This window comes from Phyllobates terribilis, unplaced genomic scaffold, assembly GCF_046119375.1.
Source record: "Phyllobates terribilis strain yellow unplaced genomic scaffold, ASM4611937v1 Scaffold_12__6_contigs__length_324123572, whole genome shotgun sequence".
NCBI classification, from domain to species: Eukaryota; Metazoa; Chordata; class Amphibia; order Anura; family Dendrobatidae; genus Phyllobates; species Phyllobates terribilis.
Genome location: NW_027362772.1, coordinates 115,434,749 through 115,460,535, shown reverse-complemented (window position 1 = coordinate 115,460,535; position 25,787 = coordinate 115,434,749). Strand labels below are relative to the sequence as shown.

General features: G+C 43.0%; 1 protein-coding gene across 3 annotated transcripts in view; it reads right to left on the bottom strand.

The window, feature by feature from the left end:
* LOC141172249 (myocardin-like) overlaps positions 1–25,787 on the bottom strand; it is a 95,342-nt gene that overhangs the window by 4,668 nt on the left and 64,887 nt on the right. For all 3 annotated transcript variants that reach the window (XM_073656243.1, XM_073656242.1, XM_073656244.1), the window contains exons 4-10: positions 25,554–25,629; positions 24,763–24,912; positions 23,579–23,736; positions 23,126–23,251; positions 20,814–21,067; positions 20,536–20,701; positions 3,467–4,120 (exon numbers count right to left, since the gene is read on the bottom strand). In XM_073656243.1, coding sequence (XP_073512344.1) covers positions 3,467–4,120; positions 20,536–20,701; positions 20,814–21,067; positions 23,126–23,251; positions 23,579–23,736; positions 24,763–24,912; positions 25,554–25,629 — 1,584 coding nt within the window. The remainder of the gene's footprint in view (positions 1–3,466; positions 4,121–20,535; positions 20,702–20,813; positions 21,068–23,125; positions 23,252–23,578; positions 23,737–24,762; positions 24,913–25,553; positions 25,630–25,787) is intronic.

The window sequence follows — 25,787 nt, the reverse complement described above, 5'->3', positions numbered from 1 at the left end:
GGGACAGGATCAAACTTGGGTACTGTTCTTGTCAGATTGGGAGACCTCACATGGGGCACAAGAGGGAGTTTATTAATACCTGTGTCATTATTGTAATTTCCTAAATTCATGGATGGCTCCTTCCAGATACAAAAAAGGGTGAGACTGAACCATTTTTATTATTTGCATTGGTATATTGCGCACCTTTTATTTATGCGTGATGATTGATAGTGCTATATTTTTTCTAGACCTGTTCGTACTCTAAGGCATAGCCACCATTTTATTAATATTATCAAGAAAAGATAGGTTTTGTCCTACCTTATATATCTACTCCTTGCTAGTTACCTATCTATTGATTGAACCCCCTTACCTTTGGTTACAGGGGACATGCTTCTTTGCTGTTTAAAGAGGTCATTCTTACAGTTAAAGGGAATCTGTCATCAGTAAATTAGACTCCAAAATAAACATATGTTTGTAAAACCCCTTTAATGCTTACTAAATGCATAACTATCATGTAGTATTCTGTTTGGAAATTATAGAGTAATCCATATCTGAAATTATAATTTGCAAGTGCAGTGGGCTGGCACTGTATTCCCAGCTCTCATGTCTGTCTCCGAATTATTGAGCAGGTTTGTCTCATCAGATGGGGCGATGCACATGTAGATTGCTAGCGAGAGTCAGCCTTTTGATTTGCACATGTGCAACCCCTCTAATGAGCCAGGCAGCTGCACAGGCCCTGAATCATTGCCCTGTACAGTGTCGATTTTAGGACATGATCAGATATCAAAATCAAACATCAGAATGATGAGGCTAAATACCCTGTTTGAGAACTGATTTTGATAAGTGATTCTGACAAGTGATTTTGACAAATGATTTGATGAGTGATTTTGATGAGCGATTCTGACAAGTGATTCTGACGAGTGATTTTGACGAGTGATTCTGACGAGTGATTTTGGTGAGTGATTCTGACAAATGATTTTGACGAGTGATTTTGACAAGTGATTCTGACAAGCGATTCTGACAAGTGACTTTTACAACAGTAATAATAAAAAAAAAGTAACTGTTCACTGATGGGACTTGAACCCAAAACTCTGTGCCCCAAAACCAGTGCACTAACCACTGAGCTATGAAAGCCTAGGAGCTCTATTTGGTTATATGATTTTCAGTGCAAACTCGTCTAAAACTCATTGGGACGTGCACTAACCACTGAGCTATAAACTGAGTTGTGAAAGCCTAGGAGCTCTATTTGGTTATACGATTTTCAGTGCAAACTCATCTAAAACTCATTGGAAGGTATGCACAGACTGCAAGCAAGCCAAATTCAAATGATGTTTGATTTGATGTGTGAGTCTGATGTGTGACTTTCTTCAAACATCAGAATCAGAATCACAATGACTTTTAGTCACCCGGAGTATTTTCATGGTTGATCTCATAAGACAAGAAAAGCTATAAGCATCACTTGATTGGATAGCACAATGGTAAGGCAGCAGCCTCTGAAACTGCAGTGTTAAAAGTTCAAATCCTGATAGGAATAAGATTTTTTTTTTTTTTTTTTAAATTATGACTATTTAGCACACAAGCTATAGGGGTGTTTTACTTTTAATATCTGACACTCTGATTGTCATCCTGATGTGTTAAGAGTTTCAGACATGCTGTCTATTTGCATGGTAAATTACATAGCCAAAGTAAATTGGGAGGCAATAATTTACTACATATCTATTTCCAAGTGACTTTATATTTGCATAATTTCTTAAAGGGGTCTAATGATAAAATGTCTTTATTGTAAACTTTTATTTCCATGCACCCTAGTACTGGCAGCAAACTCCCAATTTACTTTTGCTATGTAATTTACCATGCAAATAGACAGCGTGTCTGAAACTCTTAACACATCAGGATGACAATCAGAGTGTCAGATATTAAAAGTAAAACACCCCTGTAGTTTGTGTGCTAAATAGCCATAATAAAAAAAATAATAATCTTACTCCTATCAGGATTTGAACTCTTAACAACATAGTTTTAGAGACTGATGCCTTACCATTGCGCCACCCAGTCAAGTCATACTAACTGATAGCATTTCTTGTCTTATGAGATCAACCATGAAAATACTCAGGGTGACTAAAAGTAATTGTGATTCTGATTCTGATGTTTGAAGAAAGTCACACATCAGACTCACACATCAAAATCAAACATTATTTGAATTTGGCTTGCTTGCAGTCTGTTCATAAGTCCCAACGAGTTTTAGACAAGTTTGCACTGAAAATCATATAACCAAATAGAACTCCTAGGTTTTAATAACTGAGTTTATAGCTTAGTGGTTAGGGCACTGGCTATGGGACGCAGAATTTTGGGCTCAAGTCATATCAGCGAACAGTTACTTTTTTTTTTATTACAGTTGTAAAAGTCACTTGTTAAAGTCATTCGTCAGAATCACTCGTCAAAATCACTGTCAGAATCACTCATTAAAACTCGTCAAAATCACTTGTCAGAATCGCTCAACAAAATCACTCAACAAAATCACTTGTCAGAATCAATAATCAAAATCACTCATCAAAATCACTCATCAAAATCACTTGTCAGAATCACTTGTCAGAATCACTCATCAAAATCACTCATCAAAATCTCTTGTCAGAATCACTTATCAAAATCACTCGTCAAAATCACTCATCAAAATCACTTGTCAGAATCACTTGTCAGAATCACTCATTAAAATCACTCTTCAAAATCACTTGTCAGAATCACTCGTCAGAATCACTCGTCAAAATCACTTGTCAGAATCACTCATCAAAATCACTTGTCTGAATCACTTATCAAAATCAGTTCTCAGACAGGGTATTTAGCCTCAAACTGACAGCATTCTGATGTTTGATTTTGATATCTGATCATGTCCTAAAATGGACACTGTAGCCCTGGCCTTTATCAATAGGGAAGGTGGTGCATGTGCAGATTGTTAGACCGGCTGCCTCAATGTCATCAGGAGCTTACTGTGGGTGTGCCGCCTCGCCTGATGAGATGATAAAGGACAGTGATTTAGGGCCTACGGAGAATCTTGGAATAAGGAAGAGTGACCTATCAGTCAAGGATTGAAGGCTGACAATGGGCAGGGAAATAGGAGACAGGTATGAGAGCTGGAATTTCACTGTCCACCCACTGCACCTGCGATTACAATTTCAGAGGTGGATTGCTCTACTATTTCAAAACTACATACTAAAAGAAAGGTATGCATTTAATAAGTATTAAAGAGCCTCTACATGGCTTTAATAAGGGATCTAATTTCCTGATGACAAGTTCCCTTTAAAAAAATTTTACTGAAAATTTTTTGAGATAAAATTTGATGCCATTTAACGTCATAAAAAACTTGACTGCACTGAGAAAAAAAAACGATGTCGTCTATTTTTATTCATTTCATGCTTTTCTACTACTCAATATTACATATATATAATTACTGTATGTAAATGATTTTCTACAGGACTATTAAAACTGTACTTACCATATAGCTTTCATTAACATCCGCACTCATCAGTTGCTCCTGCACAGGGGGCCCTAATTCAGGGCTGTCACTGTTGAGACCATATAGATATTGTGAGTCTTCGGTTTTTGCTTTAGCACAACAAAGTGTCACAGATTCATCTATTTCTGTTTTAATAGATATCCTGGCATTCAACTTGTCATTCTTTCTTCTGTTTTTTAATCGTTTGTGCATTTCTAATTCTACTCGAAGGTCTTCTGCCTGCTTTTGTTCTTGGAGTAATTTCCACGTCAGATTTTCAATCACTTTCTGCTTCTCAAGAAGAACTTGGTCATCATCAATTCCCTGCATTGCCATTTCTTTGTCTTGAATTATTGTCTGTGTATCAGAACTCTCCATAACAGTGCAAATTGTTTCAGATGTCAGATTCTCAGTATAAGATGATGATGGGGAGTTTTGAAATGTGCAAAGGGCGGTGGAGCTAGTCTCTCGTATTGATTGATTTTGTAGTGAAGGTATTTCAATTACTGGAGTTAACAAGCCCGCACTTTGAATGGGGGCTGGAATGGTCTTTGTTCGGGGGATCTGGTACGGCCTAAGGCGTTCCAGTAAAGCTGGCTTTGTTCCTGACACAGGTAGTCCTCTCTTTCTTAGATGTTGGCGTAATTCGGAAACCTTTCAAAGTTAATTATACAAACAAATTTTAAACATTAATCTTGTCTCTCTTATAGTTAATTTAGTAATTAGGTGATAAATAAAGATAAATATTTATTATCTTTTAGGGTATCTATGCTTTCATATAGCTTATCAGAATACAATGTCATATGTGTTTGTGAGAAATCATACTATTTCTGGTCATGACATGCATCCTACATATTTAACTAGTGTTACTCTCTGCATGCTCTACCATTTGAAATAGACTCTGAGCTAGTGAGTAGTGTTGAGCCACCTCCGTAGTGTTCGGGTTCGGTTCGGTTCGTCGAACACCGGGATGTTCGAGGAACTGTTCGTCGAACTGTTCGTGGAACACCTTAGAACACCGTCGAACACCGTTAAAACCAATGGCAGGCAAACAAAAACACATAGAAAACAACTTCAAAGGTGTCCAAAAGCTGACAAACTGCTCAGAAGACACTCTCTTTAAAAAAGCCGGCCGGCAAATTCAGCAGCGGCATACACCGCTACCCGACAATTTAGACAAGAAGGAATAGAGCATCATACATAGATTAGATAGATAGAAACATGTCAGTCACACATATAAGAAGCACAGTGACAGTGTTGGTTACTGCACTTGTCATTTAGTGTAAAGGATTTATTAAAAAAAATATTAGTGTTTTCATGCACCGTCTCTTTGAAAAAGCCGGCCGGCAATTCAGCAGCGGTACCCGACAATTTAGAACAGAAAGAATAGAGCTTCACACATAGATTAGATAGATAGAAACATGTCAGTAACATATATAATAAGTACAGTGACAGTGTTGCTTACTGTACTTGTCATTTAGTGTAAAGGATTTATTTAAAAAAATAATAGTGTTTTCATGCACCGTCTCTTTAAAAAAGCCGGCCGGCAATTCAGCATCTGTACCCGACAATTTAGAACAGAAAGATAGAGCATCACACATAGATTAGATAGATAGAAACATGTCAGTCAGATATATAATAAGTACAGTGATATTGTTGATTACTGTACTTGTCATTTAGTGTTAAAATAAAGGATTTATTAAAAAAAAAATTAGCGTGGGGTTCCCCGTAATTTTAGTCTCTAACGGAGGTTAAGCAGACGGCTGGGGCAGATGTTTGAAGCCTGGGAAGGGGGTAATACCCACGGAGCTACCCATATCAGCCCCCAGCTGAATACCTAGCCTTTACTAGCTATTAAAATGGGGTCCCCCCAAAAAAATGACGTGCGGTCCCCCCTATTTTAATAGCTAGCAAAGGCTAGGCAGACAGCTGGGGGCTGATATTAATAGCTCAGGAAGGGTGCCATGAATATTGGCCCCCTCCCAGGCTAGAAACACCAGCCGTCAGCCGCCCCAGAAATGGCGCATCCATAGGATGCGCCAATTCTGGCACTTAGCCTCGCTCTTCCCACTGCCCTGTAGAGGTGGCAGTGGGGTAATAGGGCTGGGGTTGATGTCAGCTTATAATGCCAGCTGACATCAAGCCCAGGTTAGTAATGGAGAGGCGTCTATAAGACATCCCCATTACTAACCCCATAGTGAAAGTTAAAAAAAACACAAACACCCAGAAAAAAGTCCTTTAATTGAAATAAACACACAATTCTTTATTGTTCTAAATTAAACCATACTTACCGTCAAGCCCATTCCAGCTGAAGCCAACGATCTCCTGCAATAAAAATAAAATAATAAACCAACATCATCCTTACCTTTCGATGGTTCCGAGGACAGCTCCAGCTCTGCTACATCGAGATGACAGGCTGGACCGCAGCAGAACGCTGAAATACAGCCTGTCAACCCGCAGACACTGAGAAGAGCAGGCTTGCTTGCGCTCCTCAGTGTCTCGCTGTGACGGCATCCAGATGAGCCGAGGTCATGTCCAATGAACTCGGCTCACCTCATGCACGTCACTGACAGCGTGGGAAAATTCTCATGCACTCAGCGCTTCAGCGTGAGAATTTTCCCACGCTGTCAGTGACGTGCATGAGGTGAGCTGAGATCATTGGACATGAGCTCACCTCATGCACGTCACTGACAGCGTGGGAGAATTCTCCTGAGTTCATTGGACATGAGCTCGGCTCATCTGGATGCCGTCACAGAGAGACGCTGAGGAGCGCAAGCAAGCCTGCGCTTCTCAGTGTCTGCGGGATGACAGGCTGGATGGCAGCTTTCTGCTGCGGTCCAGCCTGTCATCTCGATGTAGCAGAGCTGAAGCTGTCGTGGGAACCATGGAAAGGTAAGGATTATGTTGCTTTATTATTTTTCTTTTATTGCAGGGTATCGTTGGCTTCAGCTGGAAAGGGCGGGATTGTAACTATGGTTTAATTTAGAACAATAAAGAATTGTGTCTTTATTTCAATTAAAGGACTTTATTCTGGGTTTTTGTGTTTTTTTTTAACTTTGACTATGGGGTTAGTAATGGGGGTGTCTTATAGACGCCTCTCCATTACTAACCTGGGCTTGATGTCAGCTGGCATTATAAGCTGACATCAACCCCAGCCCTATTACCCCACTGCCACCGCTACAGGGCAGTGGGAAGAGCGAGGCTAAGTGCCAGAATTGGCGCATCCTATGGACGTGCCATTTCTGGGACGGCTGGTGTTTCTAGCCTGGGAGGGGGCCAATATTCATGGCACCCTTCCTGGGCTATTAATATCAGCCCCCAGCTGTCTGCCTGGCCTTTGCTAGCTATTAAAATAGGGGGGACCCCACGTCAATTTTTTTGGGGTCCCCCATTTAAATAGCTAGTAAAGGCTAGGCATTCAGCTGGGGGCGGTTATTAGTAACCTGGGAAGCTCCGTGGGTATTATCCCTTCCCAGGCTTCAAACATCTGCCCCAGCTGTCTGCTTAACCTCCGCTAGAGCCTAAAATTACGAGGAACCCCACGCCAATTTTTTTTAAATAAATCCTTTATTTTAACACTAAATGACAAGTACAGTAATCAACACTGTCACTGTACTTCATATATATGTGACTGACATGTTTCTATCTATCTAATCTATGTGTGATTCTCTATTCTTTCTGTTCTAAATTGTCGGGTACCGCTGCTGAATTGCCGGCCGGCTTTTTTAAAGAGACGGTGCATGAAAACACTAATATTTTTTTAAATAAATCCTTTACACTAAATGGCAAGTACAGTAATCAACACTGTCACTGTCCTTCTTATATATGTGACTGACATGTTTCTATCTATCTAATCTATGTGTGATTCTCTATTCCTTCCATTCTAAATTGTCGGGTACCGCTGCTGAATTGCCGGCCGGCTTTTTTAAAGAGACGGTGCATGAAAACACTAATATATTTTTTTAATAAATCCTTTACACTAAATGACAAGTACAGTAAGCAACACTGTCACTGTACTTCTTATATATGTGACTGACATATTTCTATCTATCTAATCTATGTGTAAAGCTCTATTCTTTCGGTTCTAATTTGTCGGGTACCGGTGTAAGCCGCTGCTGAATTGCCGGCTTTTCATGTTTCACTGTGAGCACAGTTCCCATCGATTTGGGCAATCACTCTAATGCCACAACCACCATGGCTGTGGCATTACAGTGAGTGGCAGACAATCCCTGCATGATTGGTGCTCTAAATAGCGCCAGACATGCAGGACACGCTTTTGGTGCACGAACAGTTATCGAACATAACCTCAAACAGCCGAATTTTTTGCAAATCGTTCGGGTTCGTCGAACAACTCGAACATCGCCCAAAACAGCTCGAATTTGAGATTGGCGAACAGTTCTAGTCAAACACCGCTCATCTCTACTATTGAGTGCAGACCAGCAGCTATAATGTCTCCTCCCATAAACAACACACACAGAATGACTGCCAGATTGCTACTCTTCTTTTCTTAGGTAGCACACACATAAAAAAGCAGCACAGGAATGTAACTGATCAACTGTGAATCCAGCACTGGGATACGGTAAACTGCAGCAGGATCTGTGTCTGACTGTTCTGGCTCTTCTCTCCTTCTTACCACCTGTGCCCTTTCCATTGACTTCAATCAATATGATCAGTAATCTGGCAGTCTTCTTGTCTTGAGAAAAACAGATTTCATCTATTTTTTTTAGAGTGAATAATGAGTTCAGGAGGCAGGGAAAGGGGGAAAATGGGCTCATGAGTGGAGAGAGAAGTTAATTTCTCTGATAAAATATATGATAAAGCTTCTTATATTTGCTTGCACTATAAGTTTAATTTATGTCAAATTTGTTGAAAGTATATTTTTTTATTCATATCAAGGAAGCTTACTGCAAGTGGACTTATACAGATTAATCAAAACTAGTCAAACTGTAAATTTTTATACATTTTGCTTTGCATATATAGATCAATGTAAATAATAAGGAAGTAGTCCATATGTTTTTTTCTACAATGTTAGTGTACTGTATATCATGTCCCCTCTTTTTGATTGTAACTTGGTACCCATTTGGCCCTGGCATTTTTATTTAGCAGGGGACTACTATCTTGTCTGTTCACTGTGGGTGCCATTCTGGTGGAGGTATGTAGACTAGAGTTAAGGGGTCTTAGCCTGGAAGTAAGGGTATTTTGGGCTGCTGGGTTGCCCATCTACAGTACAGACCAAAAGTTTGGACACACCTTCTCATTTAAAGATTTTTCTGTATTTTCATGACTTTGAAAATTGTGCATTCACACTGAAGGCATCAAAACTATGAATTAACACATGTGGAATTATATACTTAACAAAAAAGTGTGAAACAACTGAAAATATGTCTTATATTCTAGGTTCTTCAAAGTAGCCACCTTTTGCTTTGATGACTGCTTTGCACACTCTTGGCATTCTCTTGATGAGCTTCAAGAGGTAGTCACCGGAAATGGTTTTCACTTCACAGGTGTGCCCTGTCACGTTTAATGAGTGGGATTTTTTTGCCTTATAAATGGGGTTGGGACCATAAGTTGTGTTGTGCAGAAGTCAGGTGGATATACAGCTGATAGTCCTACTGAATAGACTGTTAGAATTTGTATTATGGCAAGAAAAAAGCAGCTAAGTAAAGAAAAACGAGTGGCCATCATTACTTTAAGAAATGAAGGTCAGTCAGTGCAGAAAATTGGGAAAACTTTGAAAGTGTCCCCAAGTGCAGTTGCAAAAACCATCAAGCGCTACAAAGAAACTGGCTCACATAAGGACCGCCCCAGGAAAGGAAGACCAAGAGTCACCTCTGCTTCTGAGGATAAGCTTATCCGAGTCACCAGCCTCAGAAATCGCAGGTTAACAGCAGCTCAGATTAGAGACCAGGTCAATGCCACACAGAGTTCTAGCAGCAGACACATCTCTACAACAACTGTAAAGAGGAGACTTTGTGCAGCAGGCCTTCATGGTAAAATAGCTGCTAGGAAACCACTGCTAGGGACAGGCAACAAGCAGAAGAGACTTGTTTGGGCTAAAGAACACAAGGAATGGACATTAGACCAGTGGAAATCTGTGCTTTGGTCTGACGAGTCCAAATTTGAAATCTCTGGTATCAACCACGTGTCTTTGTGCGACACTACAAAGGTGAACGGATGGACTCTACATGCCTGGTTCCCACTGTGAAGCAAGGAGGAGGAGGTGTGATGGTGTGGGGGTGCTTTGCTGGTGACGCTGTTGGGGATTTATTCAAAATTGAAGGCATACTGAACCAGCATGACTGCTACAGCATATTGCAGCGGCATGCTATTCCATCCAGTTTGCGTTTAGTTGGACCATCATTTATTTTTCAACAGGAAAATGACCCCAAACACACCTCCAGGCTGTGTAAGGGCTATTTGACCAAGAAGGAGAGTGATGGGGTGCTCCCCCAGATGACCTGGCCTCCACAGTCACCAGACCTAAACCCATTCGAGTTGGTTTGGGGTGAGCAGGACCGCAGAGTGAAGGCAAAAGGGCCAACAAGCGCTAAGCATCTCTGGGAACTCCTTCAAGATCATTGGAAGACCATTTTCGGTGACTACCTCTTGAAGCTCATCAAGAGAATGCCAAGAGTGTGCAAAGCAGTCATCAAAGCAAAAGGTGGCAGCTTTGAAGAACCTAGAATATAAGACATGTTTTCAGTTGTTTCACACTTTTTTGTTAAGTATATAATTCCACATGTGTTTATTCATAGTTTTGATGCCTCCAGTGTGAATGTACAATTTTCAAAGTCATTAAAATACAGAAAAATCTTTAAATGAGGTGTGTCCAAACTTTTGGTCTGTAGTGTATTTGCAGTGTTATAGGGATGGCAGTTTCAGTGCAATTATATATTAAATCAGTTAAATTAGAGACTAGTGATGAGCGAGCACTAAAATGCTCAGGTACTTTTTGCTCGGGTCGAGGACATTGGAATACTCGGGTGCTCGACCTGAGCAACGAGCCCAATGTAAGTCTATGGTAAACTCGAGCATTTTTCAGGCGGCTCCCCCCGGCGGTCTGCAGAGGGCCTAAAAATTGCCCTAATCGATGGGAACAGTGCTCAAATGACAGGGGAACAGCATGGGGAAGACCTCTGGAAGCATCTCTGACTCCTAGATCACTGCTGTCAACAACGTTGTCAGAGTATTATGCCATTTTTACGGACTCACAATAAAACATACAAAAATGAAACCAAAATGGATTTTCCTGGGAAATATGTTAAGGAACATCCTTTCCAGGGTAATGACTTGTATATAAGGCAAAATAAATAACCAAAAACAAAAATATTCCTCCACAACTCGGGCTATGTTCACACATAGTGTTTTTGATGCGTTTTTGCACTTTTTCATTGCTTTCAACCAAGACAAATACATTCACTGGGAAATGTCATTTTAACATTTTACAACCTTATCTGGCCATGTGGTGTGTGACACATCATCAGACACATGCAAACAGTGTTGAAAAGACATGGGAACAGCATAGGGAAGACCTCTGGAAGCATCTCTGACTCCCAGGTCACTGCCTAAAAGTGTGCCCATCATAAGTTATCCTTGACGCATGCGAAGATGCCTCCCGCCATGCACATGTTGTTGCAGACTTGCAACAATCACCGTCCACATCCTTGTCCCAGTGCAGCATTCAGTTGTCACTACCCCATTCCTTGGAATGCAAGCGCAAGTATGCAGCCAGCCACCCACCAACTCGCAGGCTGCAATACTATACTGCCAAATTTTTGACAACTGCTTGCACTTGAAATGTGGCCTTTTAGGCTCATGGAAGCGGAAGATTTTCATAGCCTCATGCCGGTGGCGGCCGGGTGTCCATACTTGGTCCCAAGCCGCCACTGTTTCTCCCGGTGTCGTCTCCGCCTTCCACAAGTACGGGTCCCACAACATTACCCGTGCCCTCTCCAGTGCACTTACTGGGAATGACCGCCTAACCACAAACACGTGGATAGGTGAATGTGGCCAGGGATGGTATGGAGCCAGTCCACAGCTTTATTTGCTGAGTTGTATTTCACCACAGCCATATTCTTTAGCTTGGTGAAAGGACTTGGGAAACCATATCTACCCAGCTGTCACTTCTCCCAGTAAATCCTCTAAAGCTGCTTTCTTTTGAAATGTGGCCTTTTAGGCTCGTGGAGGCGGAAGCTTTTCATAACCTCATGCTGGCGGCGGTCGGGTGTCCATACTTGGTCCCCAGCCGCCACTGTTTCTCCCATTGTTGTCTCCGCCTTACACAAGCACGGGTCCCACAACATTACCCGTGCCCTCCTCAGTGCACTTACTGGGAAGGACCGCCTAACCACAAACACATGGACAGGTGAATGTGGCCAGGGATGGTTTGGAGCCAGTCCACTGCTATTTCACCACAACCATATTCTTTAGCTCGGTGAAAGGACTGGCATAGAGGGAAACCGTATCTACTCTGGGTGTCATTTCTTCCAGGAAGTCCCCTAAAGCAGCTTTTGCAGAAGCAATGGCAGCCCGACCAACATCAGCTCGCACTTTTCGGTAGTGCTTTGACCCCACAAACATCTTTCTTTGCGCATTTATTTTCATGACTACAGAGTTGTGCAATGGCCTGATATGCAATCCGGTTGGAGAAATAACATACACAAGCACGTCCGATGTACATTAAAATAACAGCCATAGAGTGTCCGGGAACCTTCCTCCATACTTTTCTTAGCCAGGGCTGCTTTTCGGCAGGGTTGGACGGACCCACCAGAAAACCGGAGACTCCTCCGGTGGGCCCTGGCTTCTCCTTCTGGAGAGTTCACAGTGCCGAGGTGGGGCCATGATGATGATAGAGGCCACCATCTGTTTAGTTTTCTGTTACTTGGAATGCAAGCGCAAGTATGCAGCCAGCCACCCACCCACCCAAAGGCTGCAATACTAAACTGCCAGATTTATGGGCAGCAGCTTGCACTTGAAATGGGGCCTTTTAGGCTCATGGAGGCGGAAGCTTTTCACAGCCTCATGCCGGCGGCGGCCGAGTGTCAATACTTTGTCCCCAGCTGCCACTATTTCTCCCGGTATCTTCTCCGCCTTCCACAAGCACGGGTCCCACAACATTACCCGTGCCCTCCCCAGTGAACTTACTGGGAAGGAACGCCTACCCACAAACACGTGGTCAAGTAAATGTGGCCAGGGACGGTACGGAGGAAGTCCACAGCTTTTTTTGCTGAGTTGTATTTCACCACAGCCATATTCTTTAGCTTTGTGAAAGGACTTGGGAAACAATATCTACTTCAGCTGTGATTTCTCCCAGGAAGTCCTCTAAAGCTGCTTTCACTTGAAATGTGGCCTTTTAGGCTCGTGGAGGCAGAAGCTTTTCACAACCTCATGCCTTGTGTCCATGCTCGGTACCCAGCCTCCACTATTTCTCGCGGTGTTGTCTCGGGCTTCTACAAGCGTGGGTCCCTGAACATTACTGCTGGTACTTTTCTGTGGGAATATGCTTGCCACCTACCAGCCTGGAATATTTCCAGTAAACTATGGTACGACGTCATGGTATTAGCACTGCCCCCAGTACCAGTAGCGAAGCCTTCCCCAATTTCCTTCTCAGGAATTTTATTTGGTAGACTGAGTGGCTGCCCAAATACATTAGTTTTTCACAAAGGAGCTGAAGATAGAGTGGCAGTAGGTGAAAGTTTCTCCTGACAGTTAAATATCAGAGGGTGAACAGCAGCACATTGGATCAGAGGTTAGCACTGAAGCCTTGCTGCGCTGGGATCCTGAGTTCAAATCCCAGCAAGGACAACATCTGAAAGGATTTTGTATGTTCTCTCCGTGTTTGCGTGGGTTTCCACCTCAGTAAAAAAGCAGCCATAGAGTGTCGGGGAACCTTCCCACACACTTTTCTTAGCCAGGACTGCTTCTCGGCAGGGTTGGACAGTCCCACCAGAGAATCCTCTCATATGCCCTGGCTTCTACATCAGGAGAGTTCATGATAGCGCTAACTTTGCAGTTACTATGGGGCTCTTGAGCGGGGGAGAAAGGTGAGCCCTCAGAATCAATTCCTCTGGTGGGCCCAATGTTTTTCAATCTGAAACAGCTTCTCAGTGGGACTTGTATTTCCCCACAGCCATATTCTTCAGCTCGGTGAAAGGACAGGCATAGAGGGAAATCGTAACTACTCGTGCTGTCATTTCTCCGTCACCAGGTTCCACCCATTGTCACACACGACCATGCCTGGCTGTATGTTCAGTGGTGAGAGCCACAAATCAAGCTGCTGTGTTAGAGCTTGCAACAACTCTGCAGAGCTGGGCGGTTTGTCACCTAAGCATAAAGCATGTTATCTTCAGCATAGCCAGTTGCCGCTTGGCCAGCGCAGTGCTGCAGTGCTTTCAGCTTGTGACTGATGTGGTCATTTCGGAGATGGAGGAGGAGGTGCAGGAGCTGAACAATATGATTACTTTGATGTTACATTGGCGACTTTGTTTTTATACAAAAGAAAGATCCTACTGTTTTTTTTTTTTACGTTATTTTTTAAGGCAATTGCATTCACCGGGAAATGTCATTTTAACATTTTACAATCTTATCTGGCAATGTGGTGTGTGACACATCATCAGACACATCTTGTTTCATTAATGATGGAGGTGTAGCGCCCCGAGGGTTCGGCCGCTACAGGGGTATTGCACCTCTGCCAGAGGTGTGGCATTCCACTCCCGGGGTGAAGTACAGTGAGAGGAGAAGACAGGGAGCGGAGGCTCTGTAGGAGCTCTGCTCAAAGGCGGGCCTAGGGTGAAGGCCGGAGCCTGGGAGGAGAAGGAGAAGTAGGCCTGGAGAAGAGGCCGAAGGAAGAAGGAGAAGAAGGAACAGGAAAGGAGGAGGAGTGACAGAGAAACAGAAGGGCTCAGAAACAGCAAGGCAGAAGGGACCCTAAGGACCCAGGAAATTATGGGTGACGGGTCAGGCAAGAAAAGGGTACCAGATCCCAAATTGGTGGAGGCAAATAATTCTCAGCCAAGAACCGGAGGTCGTGATCATCACTTGGTGCGACCCCCTGCTAAACCTTGCTAGGAAGGCACCATATAGGATAGCGGGAAACGGGGCCCACGTTTACCCGCATAGATCCGCGGCAGCTGGACAAAAGCTTGGTCACTGGTGGGGCACGAGCCAGAGGAAGGATAGAAGGGAGTCCTGTGCCATACTCCAGAATTGCCTGGGGGTTTACTGAGCCCCTCACCTGGTGGACGCAGCACAGCTTGGGCAGTCACTACCTGTACAGAAGTGGCTTGGAGTATACGAACTGTGAGTAAAAGACCCTGGACTGCAACATGCTGTCTTTGTGCTTTTTACTTCGCCAGCACTAACGGTACTAGGACTCCCTGCACCATCACCCCCACCATCTACTACACTACCCTGGGGCTACACTCTTCCCGTGGGGAGTTATCCGATCTCAGCTGCACACACCATCAGCCTCAGGGGACTGCCTTGCAGCAGCGGTTCATAATAGCCGCAATCCACAGGTGACGTAGTCGGACATTACCTAAAACATATAAAAGACTGCCACTGGTCTGACCACCCTGAGCCACGGGACCGGGTCGCCACTACTACTCTCCCGAGTGCCCCGCGGCCCAGGGGGCGAGTCAGAGGGACTCTGAAAGACACATAGAGCAGGGCCACAGTAACGAGTATGACATGTTCGCATTAGAAAGGCGAGAGTCTGCTATACAGTTATAGGGTATGCAGTGAGTCCAACGGCTGACCAAATTTAGGAGAAACTCCACTAAGAAATTAAAGACACATAGAGCAGGGCCACAGTAACAACAAATTCCCATTAGAAAGGAAAGAGTCTGCTATACAGTTATAGGGTATGCAGTGAGTCCAACGGCTGACCAAATTTAGGAAAATCCGCACTAAGAAATTGAAGACACATAGAGCATGGCCACAGTAATGACAAAGCGGGCCTCCTATACTTGTAATACCCATGCACTAAGTGTATGGGCTGACAAACATTTACCCATGGGTAGGTATACATGAATATACTATATAAAAATTTTTTTTACGGGCATCATAAACACCCTATAAAAAATTATGTGGGTGTTGCATCACGGACCACGGTCACCCTGGTGATATGGTGGTGGAGGATGAGAAGAAGGAGGAAGACAAGGTCAAATAGCCAAAATCAGGAAGCGTATACCCATGTGTGGGTGTGAAAAGTTGCATGGGAATACACCTCCCAAGAAAAGACACTGGATTTGAGTTTATGTTACGCTGCTGTCATTCGGTGGTGTTGAAAAGTCTGTCCCAATCCAGCCCTTGTTCATTTTTATAAGTCAGCCTGTCAGCATTTTCAGTTGACAGGCGGATGCGATTATCAGTTATAATTCCACTAGCTGCACTAAAAACCCGCTCTGATTAAACTCTGGTGGCAGGGCAGGCCAGGACCTCCAAGGCATAGAGAGCCATTTCATTCCAATAATTATAAAGCACAGCGGAATCACAGAGGACATTGGTACGGTCAGCAAGGTACTCCCTCAGCATCTTCCCAAACTTTGCACTCCTTGTGAGAGTACCCCGCGCCTCACGGCCTGTGAAATGGGAGGGTCTGAGAAAACTCTCCCAGAACTTTGACAGTGTTCCCCTGCCTCTGCTGGATTGAAGTTGTGTTTCTCTTGCCTGTACTCCTTGGTTGTCCAACAAAGTGTGCCCTCTGCCGCCAGCGTTTTCAGATGGGAATTTTTTTAATAGTTCTGCAACAAGGGCCTTCTGGTACAGCCCCATTTTTGTAGACCTGTCCGCCTCAGGAATAAGAGATATAAAGTTTTCCTTGTAGCGTGGGTCTAGAAGTGTCACCAACCAGTAATGACTGTCACCCAAAATTTTGAGAACGCGAGGGTCATGGGAAAGGCAGCGTAACATAAACTCAGCCATGCGTGCCAGACTGGTAACAGGCAAGATTTCCGTGTCCTCACCAAGAGGATGGCTGACCATGCTCTCCTCCTCCTTCCTCCTCTCTCTCCTCTTGCCATCCACGCTGAACAGACGGTATGACAGCTGTGCAGGTCGTACCATCTATAGTGCATGAAACTAGCTCCTGTCCTTCCTCCTCCTCCTCTTCCTCATTGTCACCCAATCCAAGTTGGGTTGAGATGAGGCTTGGCTGTGTGTAATCACTCTGTATGGTACCTTGCTCCATCTCATCCTGCTCCGCCTGCAATGCATCCTCTTTGATTGTGAACAGAGAGCATTTCAAAAGACAGAGAAGCGGAATGGTGACGCTAATTATGGCGTCATCGCCGCTCACCATCTTGGTGGAGTCCTCAAAGTTTTGGAGGATGGTACATATGTCTGACATCCATGTCCACTCCTGATGTCTTATGTGTGGAGTCTAAACTGAATACCGACGGCCTTGTTGATGCTGGTACTCAACAACTGCCCTCTTCTGCTCACAAATCCTTCCCAATATTTGCAGTGTAGAGTTTCAACGTGTGGGGACATCACACACCAGTCTGTGAGCCGGAAGCTGAAAATGCTGTTGAAACACGACAAGGGTGGCGGAAGCTCTAGCTGACTTTCTAAAATGGGTGCACAGGTGGTGTACTTTAAGAAGCAGATCCGGCAGCTCCGGGTAGGCTTTGAGAAACTGCTGAACCATGAGGTTAAGCACATGGGCCAGGCATGGTACGTGTGTGAACTCACCTCGCCACACAGCCCTCAGAGCCGCCACCAGGTTCCAGCCATTGTCACATGCGACTATGCCTGGCTTTAGGTTCAGCAGTGTGAGACACATATCTGCCTGCTCTTTCAGAGCTATCCACAACTCTTCAGCATTGTGTGGTTTGTTACCTAAGCATATTAGCTTCAGCACAGCCTGTTGCCGTTTAGCCGAGGAAGTGCTGCAGTGCTTCCAGCTTGTGACTGATGTGGTCATTTTGGAGATGCAGGCTGAAGGGGAGGAGGAGGCTGAGGAGGATGAGGCGCAGGAGCTGCAGACCGTGGGGGCAACCCTGATTGACCTAGGGCCTGCAATCCTTGGCGTCGGGAGGAAGTGTTCCGTCCCAAGGTCCGACTGGGTCCCGGCTTCCACTATGTTAACCCAGTGTGCCGTCAGTGAGATGTACCATCCCTGCCCACAAGCACTTGTCCATATGTCCGTGGTTAGGTGGACTTTCCCGGTAACTGCGTTCTTGAGGGCATGGCTAATGCTTTGAGACACATGCTTGTGTAATGTGGGGACGGCACACCGGGAGAAATAGTGGCAGCTGGGGACCGAGAACCGAGGGACGGCCGCCACCATCAGGTTGTAGAATGCTTCCGTCTCCACAAGCCCAAAAGGCAACATTTTGAGAGCAAGCAGTCGTGAAATGTGAGAATTTAGTAGTGTGGCTTGTGGGGCGTTGGCTGCATATTTGCGCTTGCGTTCCAAGGACTGGAGTATGGACAACTGAATGCTGTGCTGGGACAAGGACATGGATGTGCTTCCTGATGCTGCTACTTGAGAGTGCACAAAGACAGGTGCAGGACAGGAGGCTTCTTCGCATGCACCATGGACAGGGGATTGGCTTGCATGCACAACAGCGGAAGAAGCAATGGTGCCACCTGCAGACACTGTTCCTGGACCCTGGGGTTCGGCCCACAAAGTTGGGTGATTTGCTGCCATGTGCCTGATCATGCTGGTGGTTGTCAGGCTGGTAGTTTTGCCACCCCTGCTGATGCTGGCCTGGCAGGTGGTGCAAATGGCCATTTTGGGGTTATCGGCAGAGTCTTTAAAAAACAACCAGACTCAGGAAGACCTAACAGTTGTACTGGCAACTTCCTTTGTGTTGGTGTTACTTGGGAACGGTTGCCTGCCTTCTGTCTGCAGCCACCACATTGCTTCTTCCTGCCTGTTGGGGTCCTCTGCCTCCCTCCCCTGTGTGCTTCTGTCCTCACTCTGCATATCCTCCTGCCAGGTTGGGTCAGTTACTATATCATCCACCACCCCGTCTTCCACTTCCGCACCCTGGTCCTCCTCGTGACTTTCTGACAATTGTGTCTCATCATCGTCCACCTCTTTTGACGCTTTCCCACCGTCGCCTTCGTGTGACCATGGCGGCTCAAATATTTGGGCATCACTACACACGATCTCCTCTTGTCCCGCTTCAAGTGGACCAGGCGAGAGGCCCAAATCTATAAATGGAAAAGTGAACAGCTCTTCAGAGTGTCCAAGTGTGGGATCAGTTGTCTCGGGGCACTTGGCATGGTGGGAGGAAAGAGGATCAGGGTGAGGAATATGCGATCCAGACTCATGGCTACTGAGACTTGACAGTGTGGAAGACAGTGTGGTGGTGGTGGCTAAGTGACTGGAAGCATTATCCGCTATCCAACCAACAACCTTTTGACACTGCTCTGGGTTCAATTGTGGTGTGCTGCGGTCCCCTAGGAATTGGGACAGGAAGGTGAAGCTAGAAGATGTGGGTGTTTGTTGTGGCACAATTTCAGCTTGCCCATGGCCTTGTCCTCAGCCTCTGCATGCACCATCTGCATGCAGTTCCCCGTCCCTTGCCACGTGCCTTGCCCATTTTAAATGGAGGACAGTATCTTCCACACTCACTACAAATGACTGAGTTTGGAGCAAACATATATGTGATCCGTGTGATGGAGAAAACAGAGTTTTAAATACCTGGCCTGTAGGTAAGTAGTTTGAACAGCAAACTGGTGTGAATTGCTTCACTGACACACTGAAAGAATTTTTTAATGGAGGCCAGAAATGGCAGTATTTTCTGACAACGCATATGTGATCCATGTGACGGAGAAAACAGAGTTTTAAATACCTGGCCTGTAGGTAAGTAGTTTGAACAGCAAACTGGTGTGAATTGCTTCACTGACACACTAAAGGAAATTTTTAATGGAGGCCAGAAATGGCAGTATTTTCTGAAAACGTATATGTGATCCGTTTGACGGAGAAAACACTGTTTTGAATAGCTGGATTTCTAGCACTGTAATATGGAAAGGACCTGGCTGTATTCTGCAGTGCCAACAAACAAATGGCGCAGAAAAACAGTGTTCTCTGGATTGCTTTTTAAGCAAATAATGAGGATTAAGATCCAAAAAAGAGTATTCCTGGCCCCTGAGACCTGGGCCTTTGTATAGAAATATCTAACAGCAGCAGAAGGCAGAATTGGAATGGAGCCTCTTGTACTATATGCACTGCGGTCTGCTATATACACTGCCTGCATGCCTATATACACTGCCTGCCTGATATCTCAGATGGATTAGTTAGTCCTCAAAAGGACTGTTTGTTAAGATGGATATGTGTATTGTATGGTTTTTCTCCTTACACTACCTAATACACAAGCAAATCTCTCCCTGACGCAGCAGCACCTCTCCCTACTCTGCCTGATTCCAGAGTGACTGTGACGAGCACAGCGGCACCAAGTCTGATATAGACCTGATGACGCTGTGCGGCCAGCCAATCACTGTAATGCCACAACCACCATGGCTGCGGCATTACAATGAGTGGCATGCAATCCCAGCAGGGAGGGGACCCGACATGCAGCGAGGGGACCCGAGCTCCCGCCGAGCAACCCCGGAAATACTCGGCAAGCGCCGAGCATCTTGAGCCGTGAGATGCTCGGGCGAGCACTAAGCAGTAGCGAGCATGCTCACTCATTACCATTAGAGACCTTTTTAATAGATGGCACAATACTGTGGCAGTAGGTTATACAGTTTAATCATATTAATAATGTATACTATGAACCCCATTTTCATTTTATAGAAAAAGTTAAGCTGCAATAGATTTACTATTCATCATATTATTGCAAGGTATTTGTCTTTTTTGTACAATGTTGGTGTATTTATTTCATATCAGTTTCCTTTCTTAACATAAACTTACAATGGTTGGATATGTCAGTAGACAAATTCAACAACATCCGGTGCCAAAAATAAAATTTAAACTAGCAGACACTGTATAACCACAGTTTGGGATCTGTGACCATTTATCCACTAGATATCAATGTACAAGTGAGTAAATTGTTTAATATTGCATAAGATAATAGATAATTTAAAGCAGAAAGAAAAAATGTCTTCACACTTACTGTGAGATCATCCAAGTTTGCTGGCAACACCTCTGGTTTCAAAGTAGAGTTTGTGGATGAATTGGACACTGGTGTCATGGCCGTGCTAGGTGCAGATGAGAGATTTATGGTGGGTGCACCAGCTTGCGTAGTGCCTGTAAAGCTGATCACCTGTTCAGCTGAGATACTAAAGCAAATTGAGAAAAAAAAATATTTGAATTAAATTGTGTATAGGAAATTATTGTAAACACACATTCTGAGCCATTCAGAAATGTCCTTATTTTTCAATTAGGATATACCTAGTTGTCAGAGGGTGAACTGTTTGAACACAAAAGGTTTGGTTTTGTTGCTGGTTGAGGATCTGCAACTGGAGGAATATCTGTTGCTGTTGCAGCAACCGAGAATAGGCTGCATCCATTGCAACCGGGGATCTGTCTGCCTTCTGGTCTGGTGGAATGTATTGATGATACTTGAGTTTCTTCACCTTGGGTTTAGAATCTTTTGGCTTTTTTTGCCTTTGGCTTTTTCCCATGTCAGATGACTTCACTGGAACCTTAATTAACAATATGATAATGTAATTATTTTTGAGAAAGCATAGTTCTTATTTTAGTTCTCCTAAGACAGCTATTAATAATGTCACTGATAGCAGCCAAGGCATGTAAGTGTATGTACTTTTGCACGTGGCATGCATTTGATACTGAATAAATCGAGATGTTTTGGAAATTTTGTGTCTTTTTTTCATAATTTCATAATCATTTATGCGTCTATAATTCCTTTAATTTTCATAATTCCAGGACTTTTCCGTCTTATGTTGCAATTTCAATGTTGAGGAGTGTATTATAATGTACATACTGTACATACATTATCCAATCACTATATAGTCACTTTAATTTCCAAAGCTTGAATAAATCACAATTCCTCAAGTCACATATTGACTACATAAGTATATTACATTTGTAATATAAAACCAAAATATACAGTGGGGAAAAAAAGTATTTAGTCAGCCACAAATTGTGCAAGTTCTCCCACTTAAAAAGATGAGAGAGGCCTGTAATTGACATCATAGGTAGACCTCAACTATGAGAGACAAAATGAGAAAACAAATCCTGAAAATCACATTGTCTGATTTGGAAAGAATTTTTTTTTCAAATTTTGGTGGAAAATAAGTATTTGGTCAATTACAAAAGTTCATCTCAATACTTTGTTATATATACTTTGTTGGCAAAGACAGAGGTTAAATGTTTTCTGTAAGTCTTCACAAGGTTGGCACACACTGTTGCTGGTATCTTGGCCCATTCCTCCATGCAGATCTCCTCTACTCCCTTCAACTCCCTCCAAAGGTTTTCTATAGGTTTAGATCTGGAGACTGGCTAGGCCACTCCGGGACCCTGAAATACTTCTTACGAAGCCACTACTTTGTTGCCCTGGCGGTGTGCTTGGGATCATTGTCATGCTGAAAGACCCAGCAACATTTTATCTTCAATGCCCTTGCTGATTGAAGGAGGTTTGCACTCAAAATCTCACGATACATGGCCCCATTCAGTCTTTCATGTACACAGATCAGTTGTCCTGGTTCCTTGGCAGAGAAACAGACCCAAAGCATGATGTTGCCACCCCCATGCTTCACAGTAGGTATGGTGTTCTTTGGATGCAACTCAGCATTCTTCCTCCTCCAAACACGACGAGTTGTGTTTTTACCAAACAGTTCTACTTTGGTTTCATCTGACCATATGACATTCTCCCAATACTCTCCTGGATCATCCAAATGCTCTCTAGCAAACTTCAAATGGGCCCGGACATGTATTGGCTTAAGCAGGGGGACATGTCTGGCACTGCAGGATCTGAGTCCCTGGCAGCGTAGTGTGTTATTGACGGTAGCCTGTGTAACGTTGGTCCCAGCTCTCTGCAGGTCATTGACTAGGTCTCCCCGTGTGATTCTGGGATTTTTGCTCACCGTTCTTGAGATCATTTTGACCCCACGGGGTGAGGTCTTGTCTGGAGCCCCCGATCGAGGGAGATTATCAGTGGTCTTCTATGTCTTCAATTTTCTAATTATTGCTCCCACAGTTTGTTCACACCAAGCTGATCACCTATTGCAGATTCAGTCTTCACAGCCTGGTGCAGGGCTACAATTTTGTTTCTGGTGTCTTTCGACAGCTCTTTGGTCTTCACCATAGTGGAGTTTGGAGTGTGATTGTTTGAGGTTGCAGACAGGTGTCTTTTATACTGATAACAAGTTCAAACAGGTGCCAGTACTACAGGTAATGAGTGGAGGACAAAGGAGTGGAGGACAAAGAAGAAGTTACAGGTCTGTGAGAGCCAGAAATCTTGCTTGTTTGTAATTGACCAAATACTTATTTTCCACCAAAATTTGAAAAAAAAAGTCTTTCCAAATCAGACAATGTGATTTTCAGGATTTGTTTTATCATTTTGTCTATCATAGTTGAGGTCTACCTATGATGTCAATTACAGGCCTTTCTCGTCTTTTTAAGTGGGAGTCTCATCTTTTTAAGTGGGAGAACTTGCACAATTGGTGGCTGACTAAATACTCTTTTTCCCCACTGTATAACATGTTGACTCCAGAAAAACTTGAGTTTTCTTTAACACATACCTTAGGAACTCCAGATGAAGCCTGTGCTGAATGATGGATAACTGCCCTATTGGTTGCCAATGGGTCAGCCTCTACAATAGATCCTGCAATTGGCTGGGTCACCTCAATTATTTGAGGAAGATCCAACTATAAGAAAATGGAAGAAAAATTATTAATAATTACTACTACTGTATAACATGTAAAACTTTAACAAAAATGTATTTGATCAAAATATCACATCTGTATAGTTTCAGCTGAGATCGTATCAATAAATTACGTATAAGAGTACATTTTCTGTTGTCATTAATGGTGCTCCTGATCCCTAATAAAATCATGAAATGTAGCTTTTCAACAGCATTGCATGCAGAATATTTTAATGCAAGATGTATTCATTTCATATTCGGTTTGTCAAACCGTTTTCAAACTGTAACACATCCAGTGTACAAATTTTTTGGTTATGAACCACAGTCATACCTGAAATGCATTGCTTGTGGGTGTTGGGGACAGGTTAACTGAAAGACCAGGAGAAGGAGCAAAGCGAGGTGAAGAAGAAGTGGATGAAGAAGAAGAAGAGTTGGTGATGTCATCATCGAAAGAAAAAGTATCAGAAGTTGAAGAGATCTGGATCTGATCTTTAAAAAGAAAATATGTATTATCTAAATGAAAATTAGATGGGGGTTCCCTTCATGTTTGTTTGTTTTTTTATAAATAATGATGATACCTGTTTGGCTGAATATTAAAAGTGCTATTGCCACAATCATAATATTTTTCACAAAGCACAATAAATTAATACTAATTGTTAATTTAGAGACAAAGCCCAACATAATGTTTCTTTCTTGTACCTTTGTTTCATCTATATATGATCCTCTGTGCATCCAGCTTCACATTGCTCAATGAGCAGTATTATTAGCTAAAACTACAGTACATTTCCAGGAGCATTTGCTTCTTCTTCTAAGAAGGGCTCCCTCTCTCCCTCTTAACTACTCCTGGCTAGACGCACTATTCAGATAAATGTGAAGATTTCACAAATAGCAGAATTTGCCTTTTGTTTCTGCTCATTGCCTCTAATGCTGAGTCGGCTGTCAGTCAGTCATTGCCGGGGCATGTTGGCAGATGCCGCTCAGTATGTACTGAGTAGTCACTGAAGCCACGCCGGCCACACCCTTATGACTGAAAGCCGAAGGCTGCCGGGAAGAATAAAGTCAATTTCCCCTTGCAGTGGAGCTCTCAATGTGGGAGCAGGGCAGCTTCAGAGTTCTATTAACCTGCAGATTAACACCATATCTACAGGTTAATAGTGTTTTTTTACACGACAGTTTCCCTTTAAAATCAATTAGTAGTGCTACAAAAAGTTCTAAAGTAGCTCACGTCTTGGACCTGAAGAAGCTAGTGTTATTACTTTGAAAATGAATGTCAGAATGTCTGTAAAATCATTTCTAAAAATTTCCCTGCCCACAAAATATTGTAATAAGTGTGAAATGTTCATTTCAATTTCTGGATTATACCGCTATTCTGGCATGGATTTTCAAAATAAATGTACCAGCCTGACAAAGACTAAAGAGATGTATTCGATAATGTATGCAGTTTGTATTGTAGAATCTGGTGACAGATCCACTTAATGGAAAAATGCTACTTAGAATTTTAAAAACCTTATTCACCTTTTACTTCATTCTTCATCCCATTTGCCAGAGGCAGGATGTTTTTCTTTACAAGTTCTAAAGGTCCAGGTCGATGCAAAATTTTTTCATTCAAATCTTCAGCCAAGCGAGCTTTCTTCTCTTTAAGCTCATCAGATTCAACTGCACCATCTAAAACGTAGTATTTATTGTACATTTAATGTGGCTTCTTTTAAAGGAACCACTGAGTGACAAATTAATGAATAGAAAGCCCAATGTTAATCATTATTATCATGCAGAGTAATCTTTGTGAAAAGTTGCAATCGATAACAATTTTATGAAATACAACATGCATGGCTTGGCAATCTACATCTTGGTATATAGAACGCTTGAGCTGAACCACTGGTTTTCCATGGTATGTTGACGAATATCTATTATTGAGCAAAGAATTGCAAGTTAAAAGTGTGAAATAAATCATGACTTCTTTGTCAGATAGAATTGTGGTATCCTAGTTTCTGTTATTAACTATAATTGTGAATTGATTTTAGATTACATGGACATCAAATGTTGGTCTTATTTCAGAAAAAATTAAAATAATAAGAATTAATTCTGGATACCACTAAACATATAATAGAAAAATACATAAAATTATTTAAAAAATTACAATTTTCTGAAACTCTTACTAGCTTAGGGCAGTACATATGGATCTTAAAACTTTTAGAGAAATTATTTAGCAATACAGCCATGTTTCTACCTTGCATGTTCCACTTCAGAGCTCAGTAATCATGACAATCACACACCCACCTCCCAAGCGTGACAAAAATAAATCCAACCTTCAGAAAAAGGCATCTTCATAGCAGCCACTTTGTGGACTTTGTTCTGAGTTTTATACTTTATGACATCTTCTGTCTGTAAAACAAGTTAGATGTAATGAATGTAAAGATTTTATTTTTAAATAATGCTTGCCATAGACTGGAAGATTTATCTCCAATCAGTCCAGTGACTCAATATTCCTTTTACTAACCTGTACACATCCATATCAAATTTCAATTATGTTAGGTTTGCTA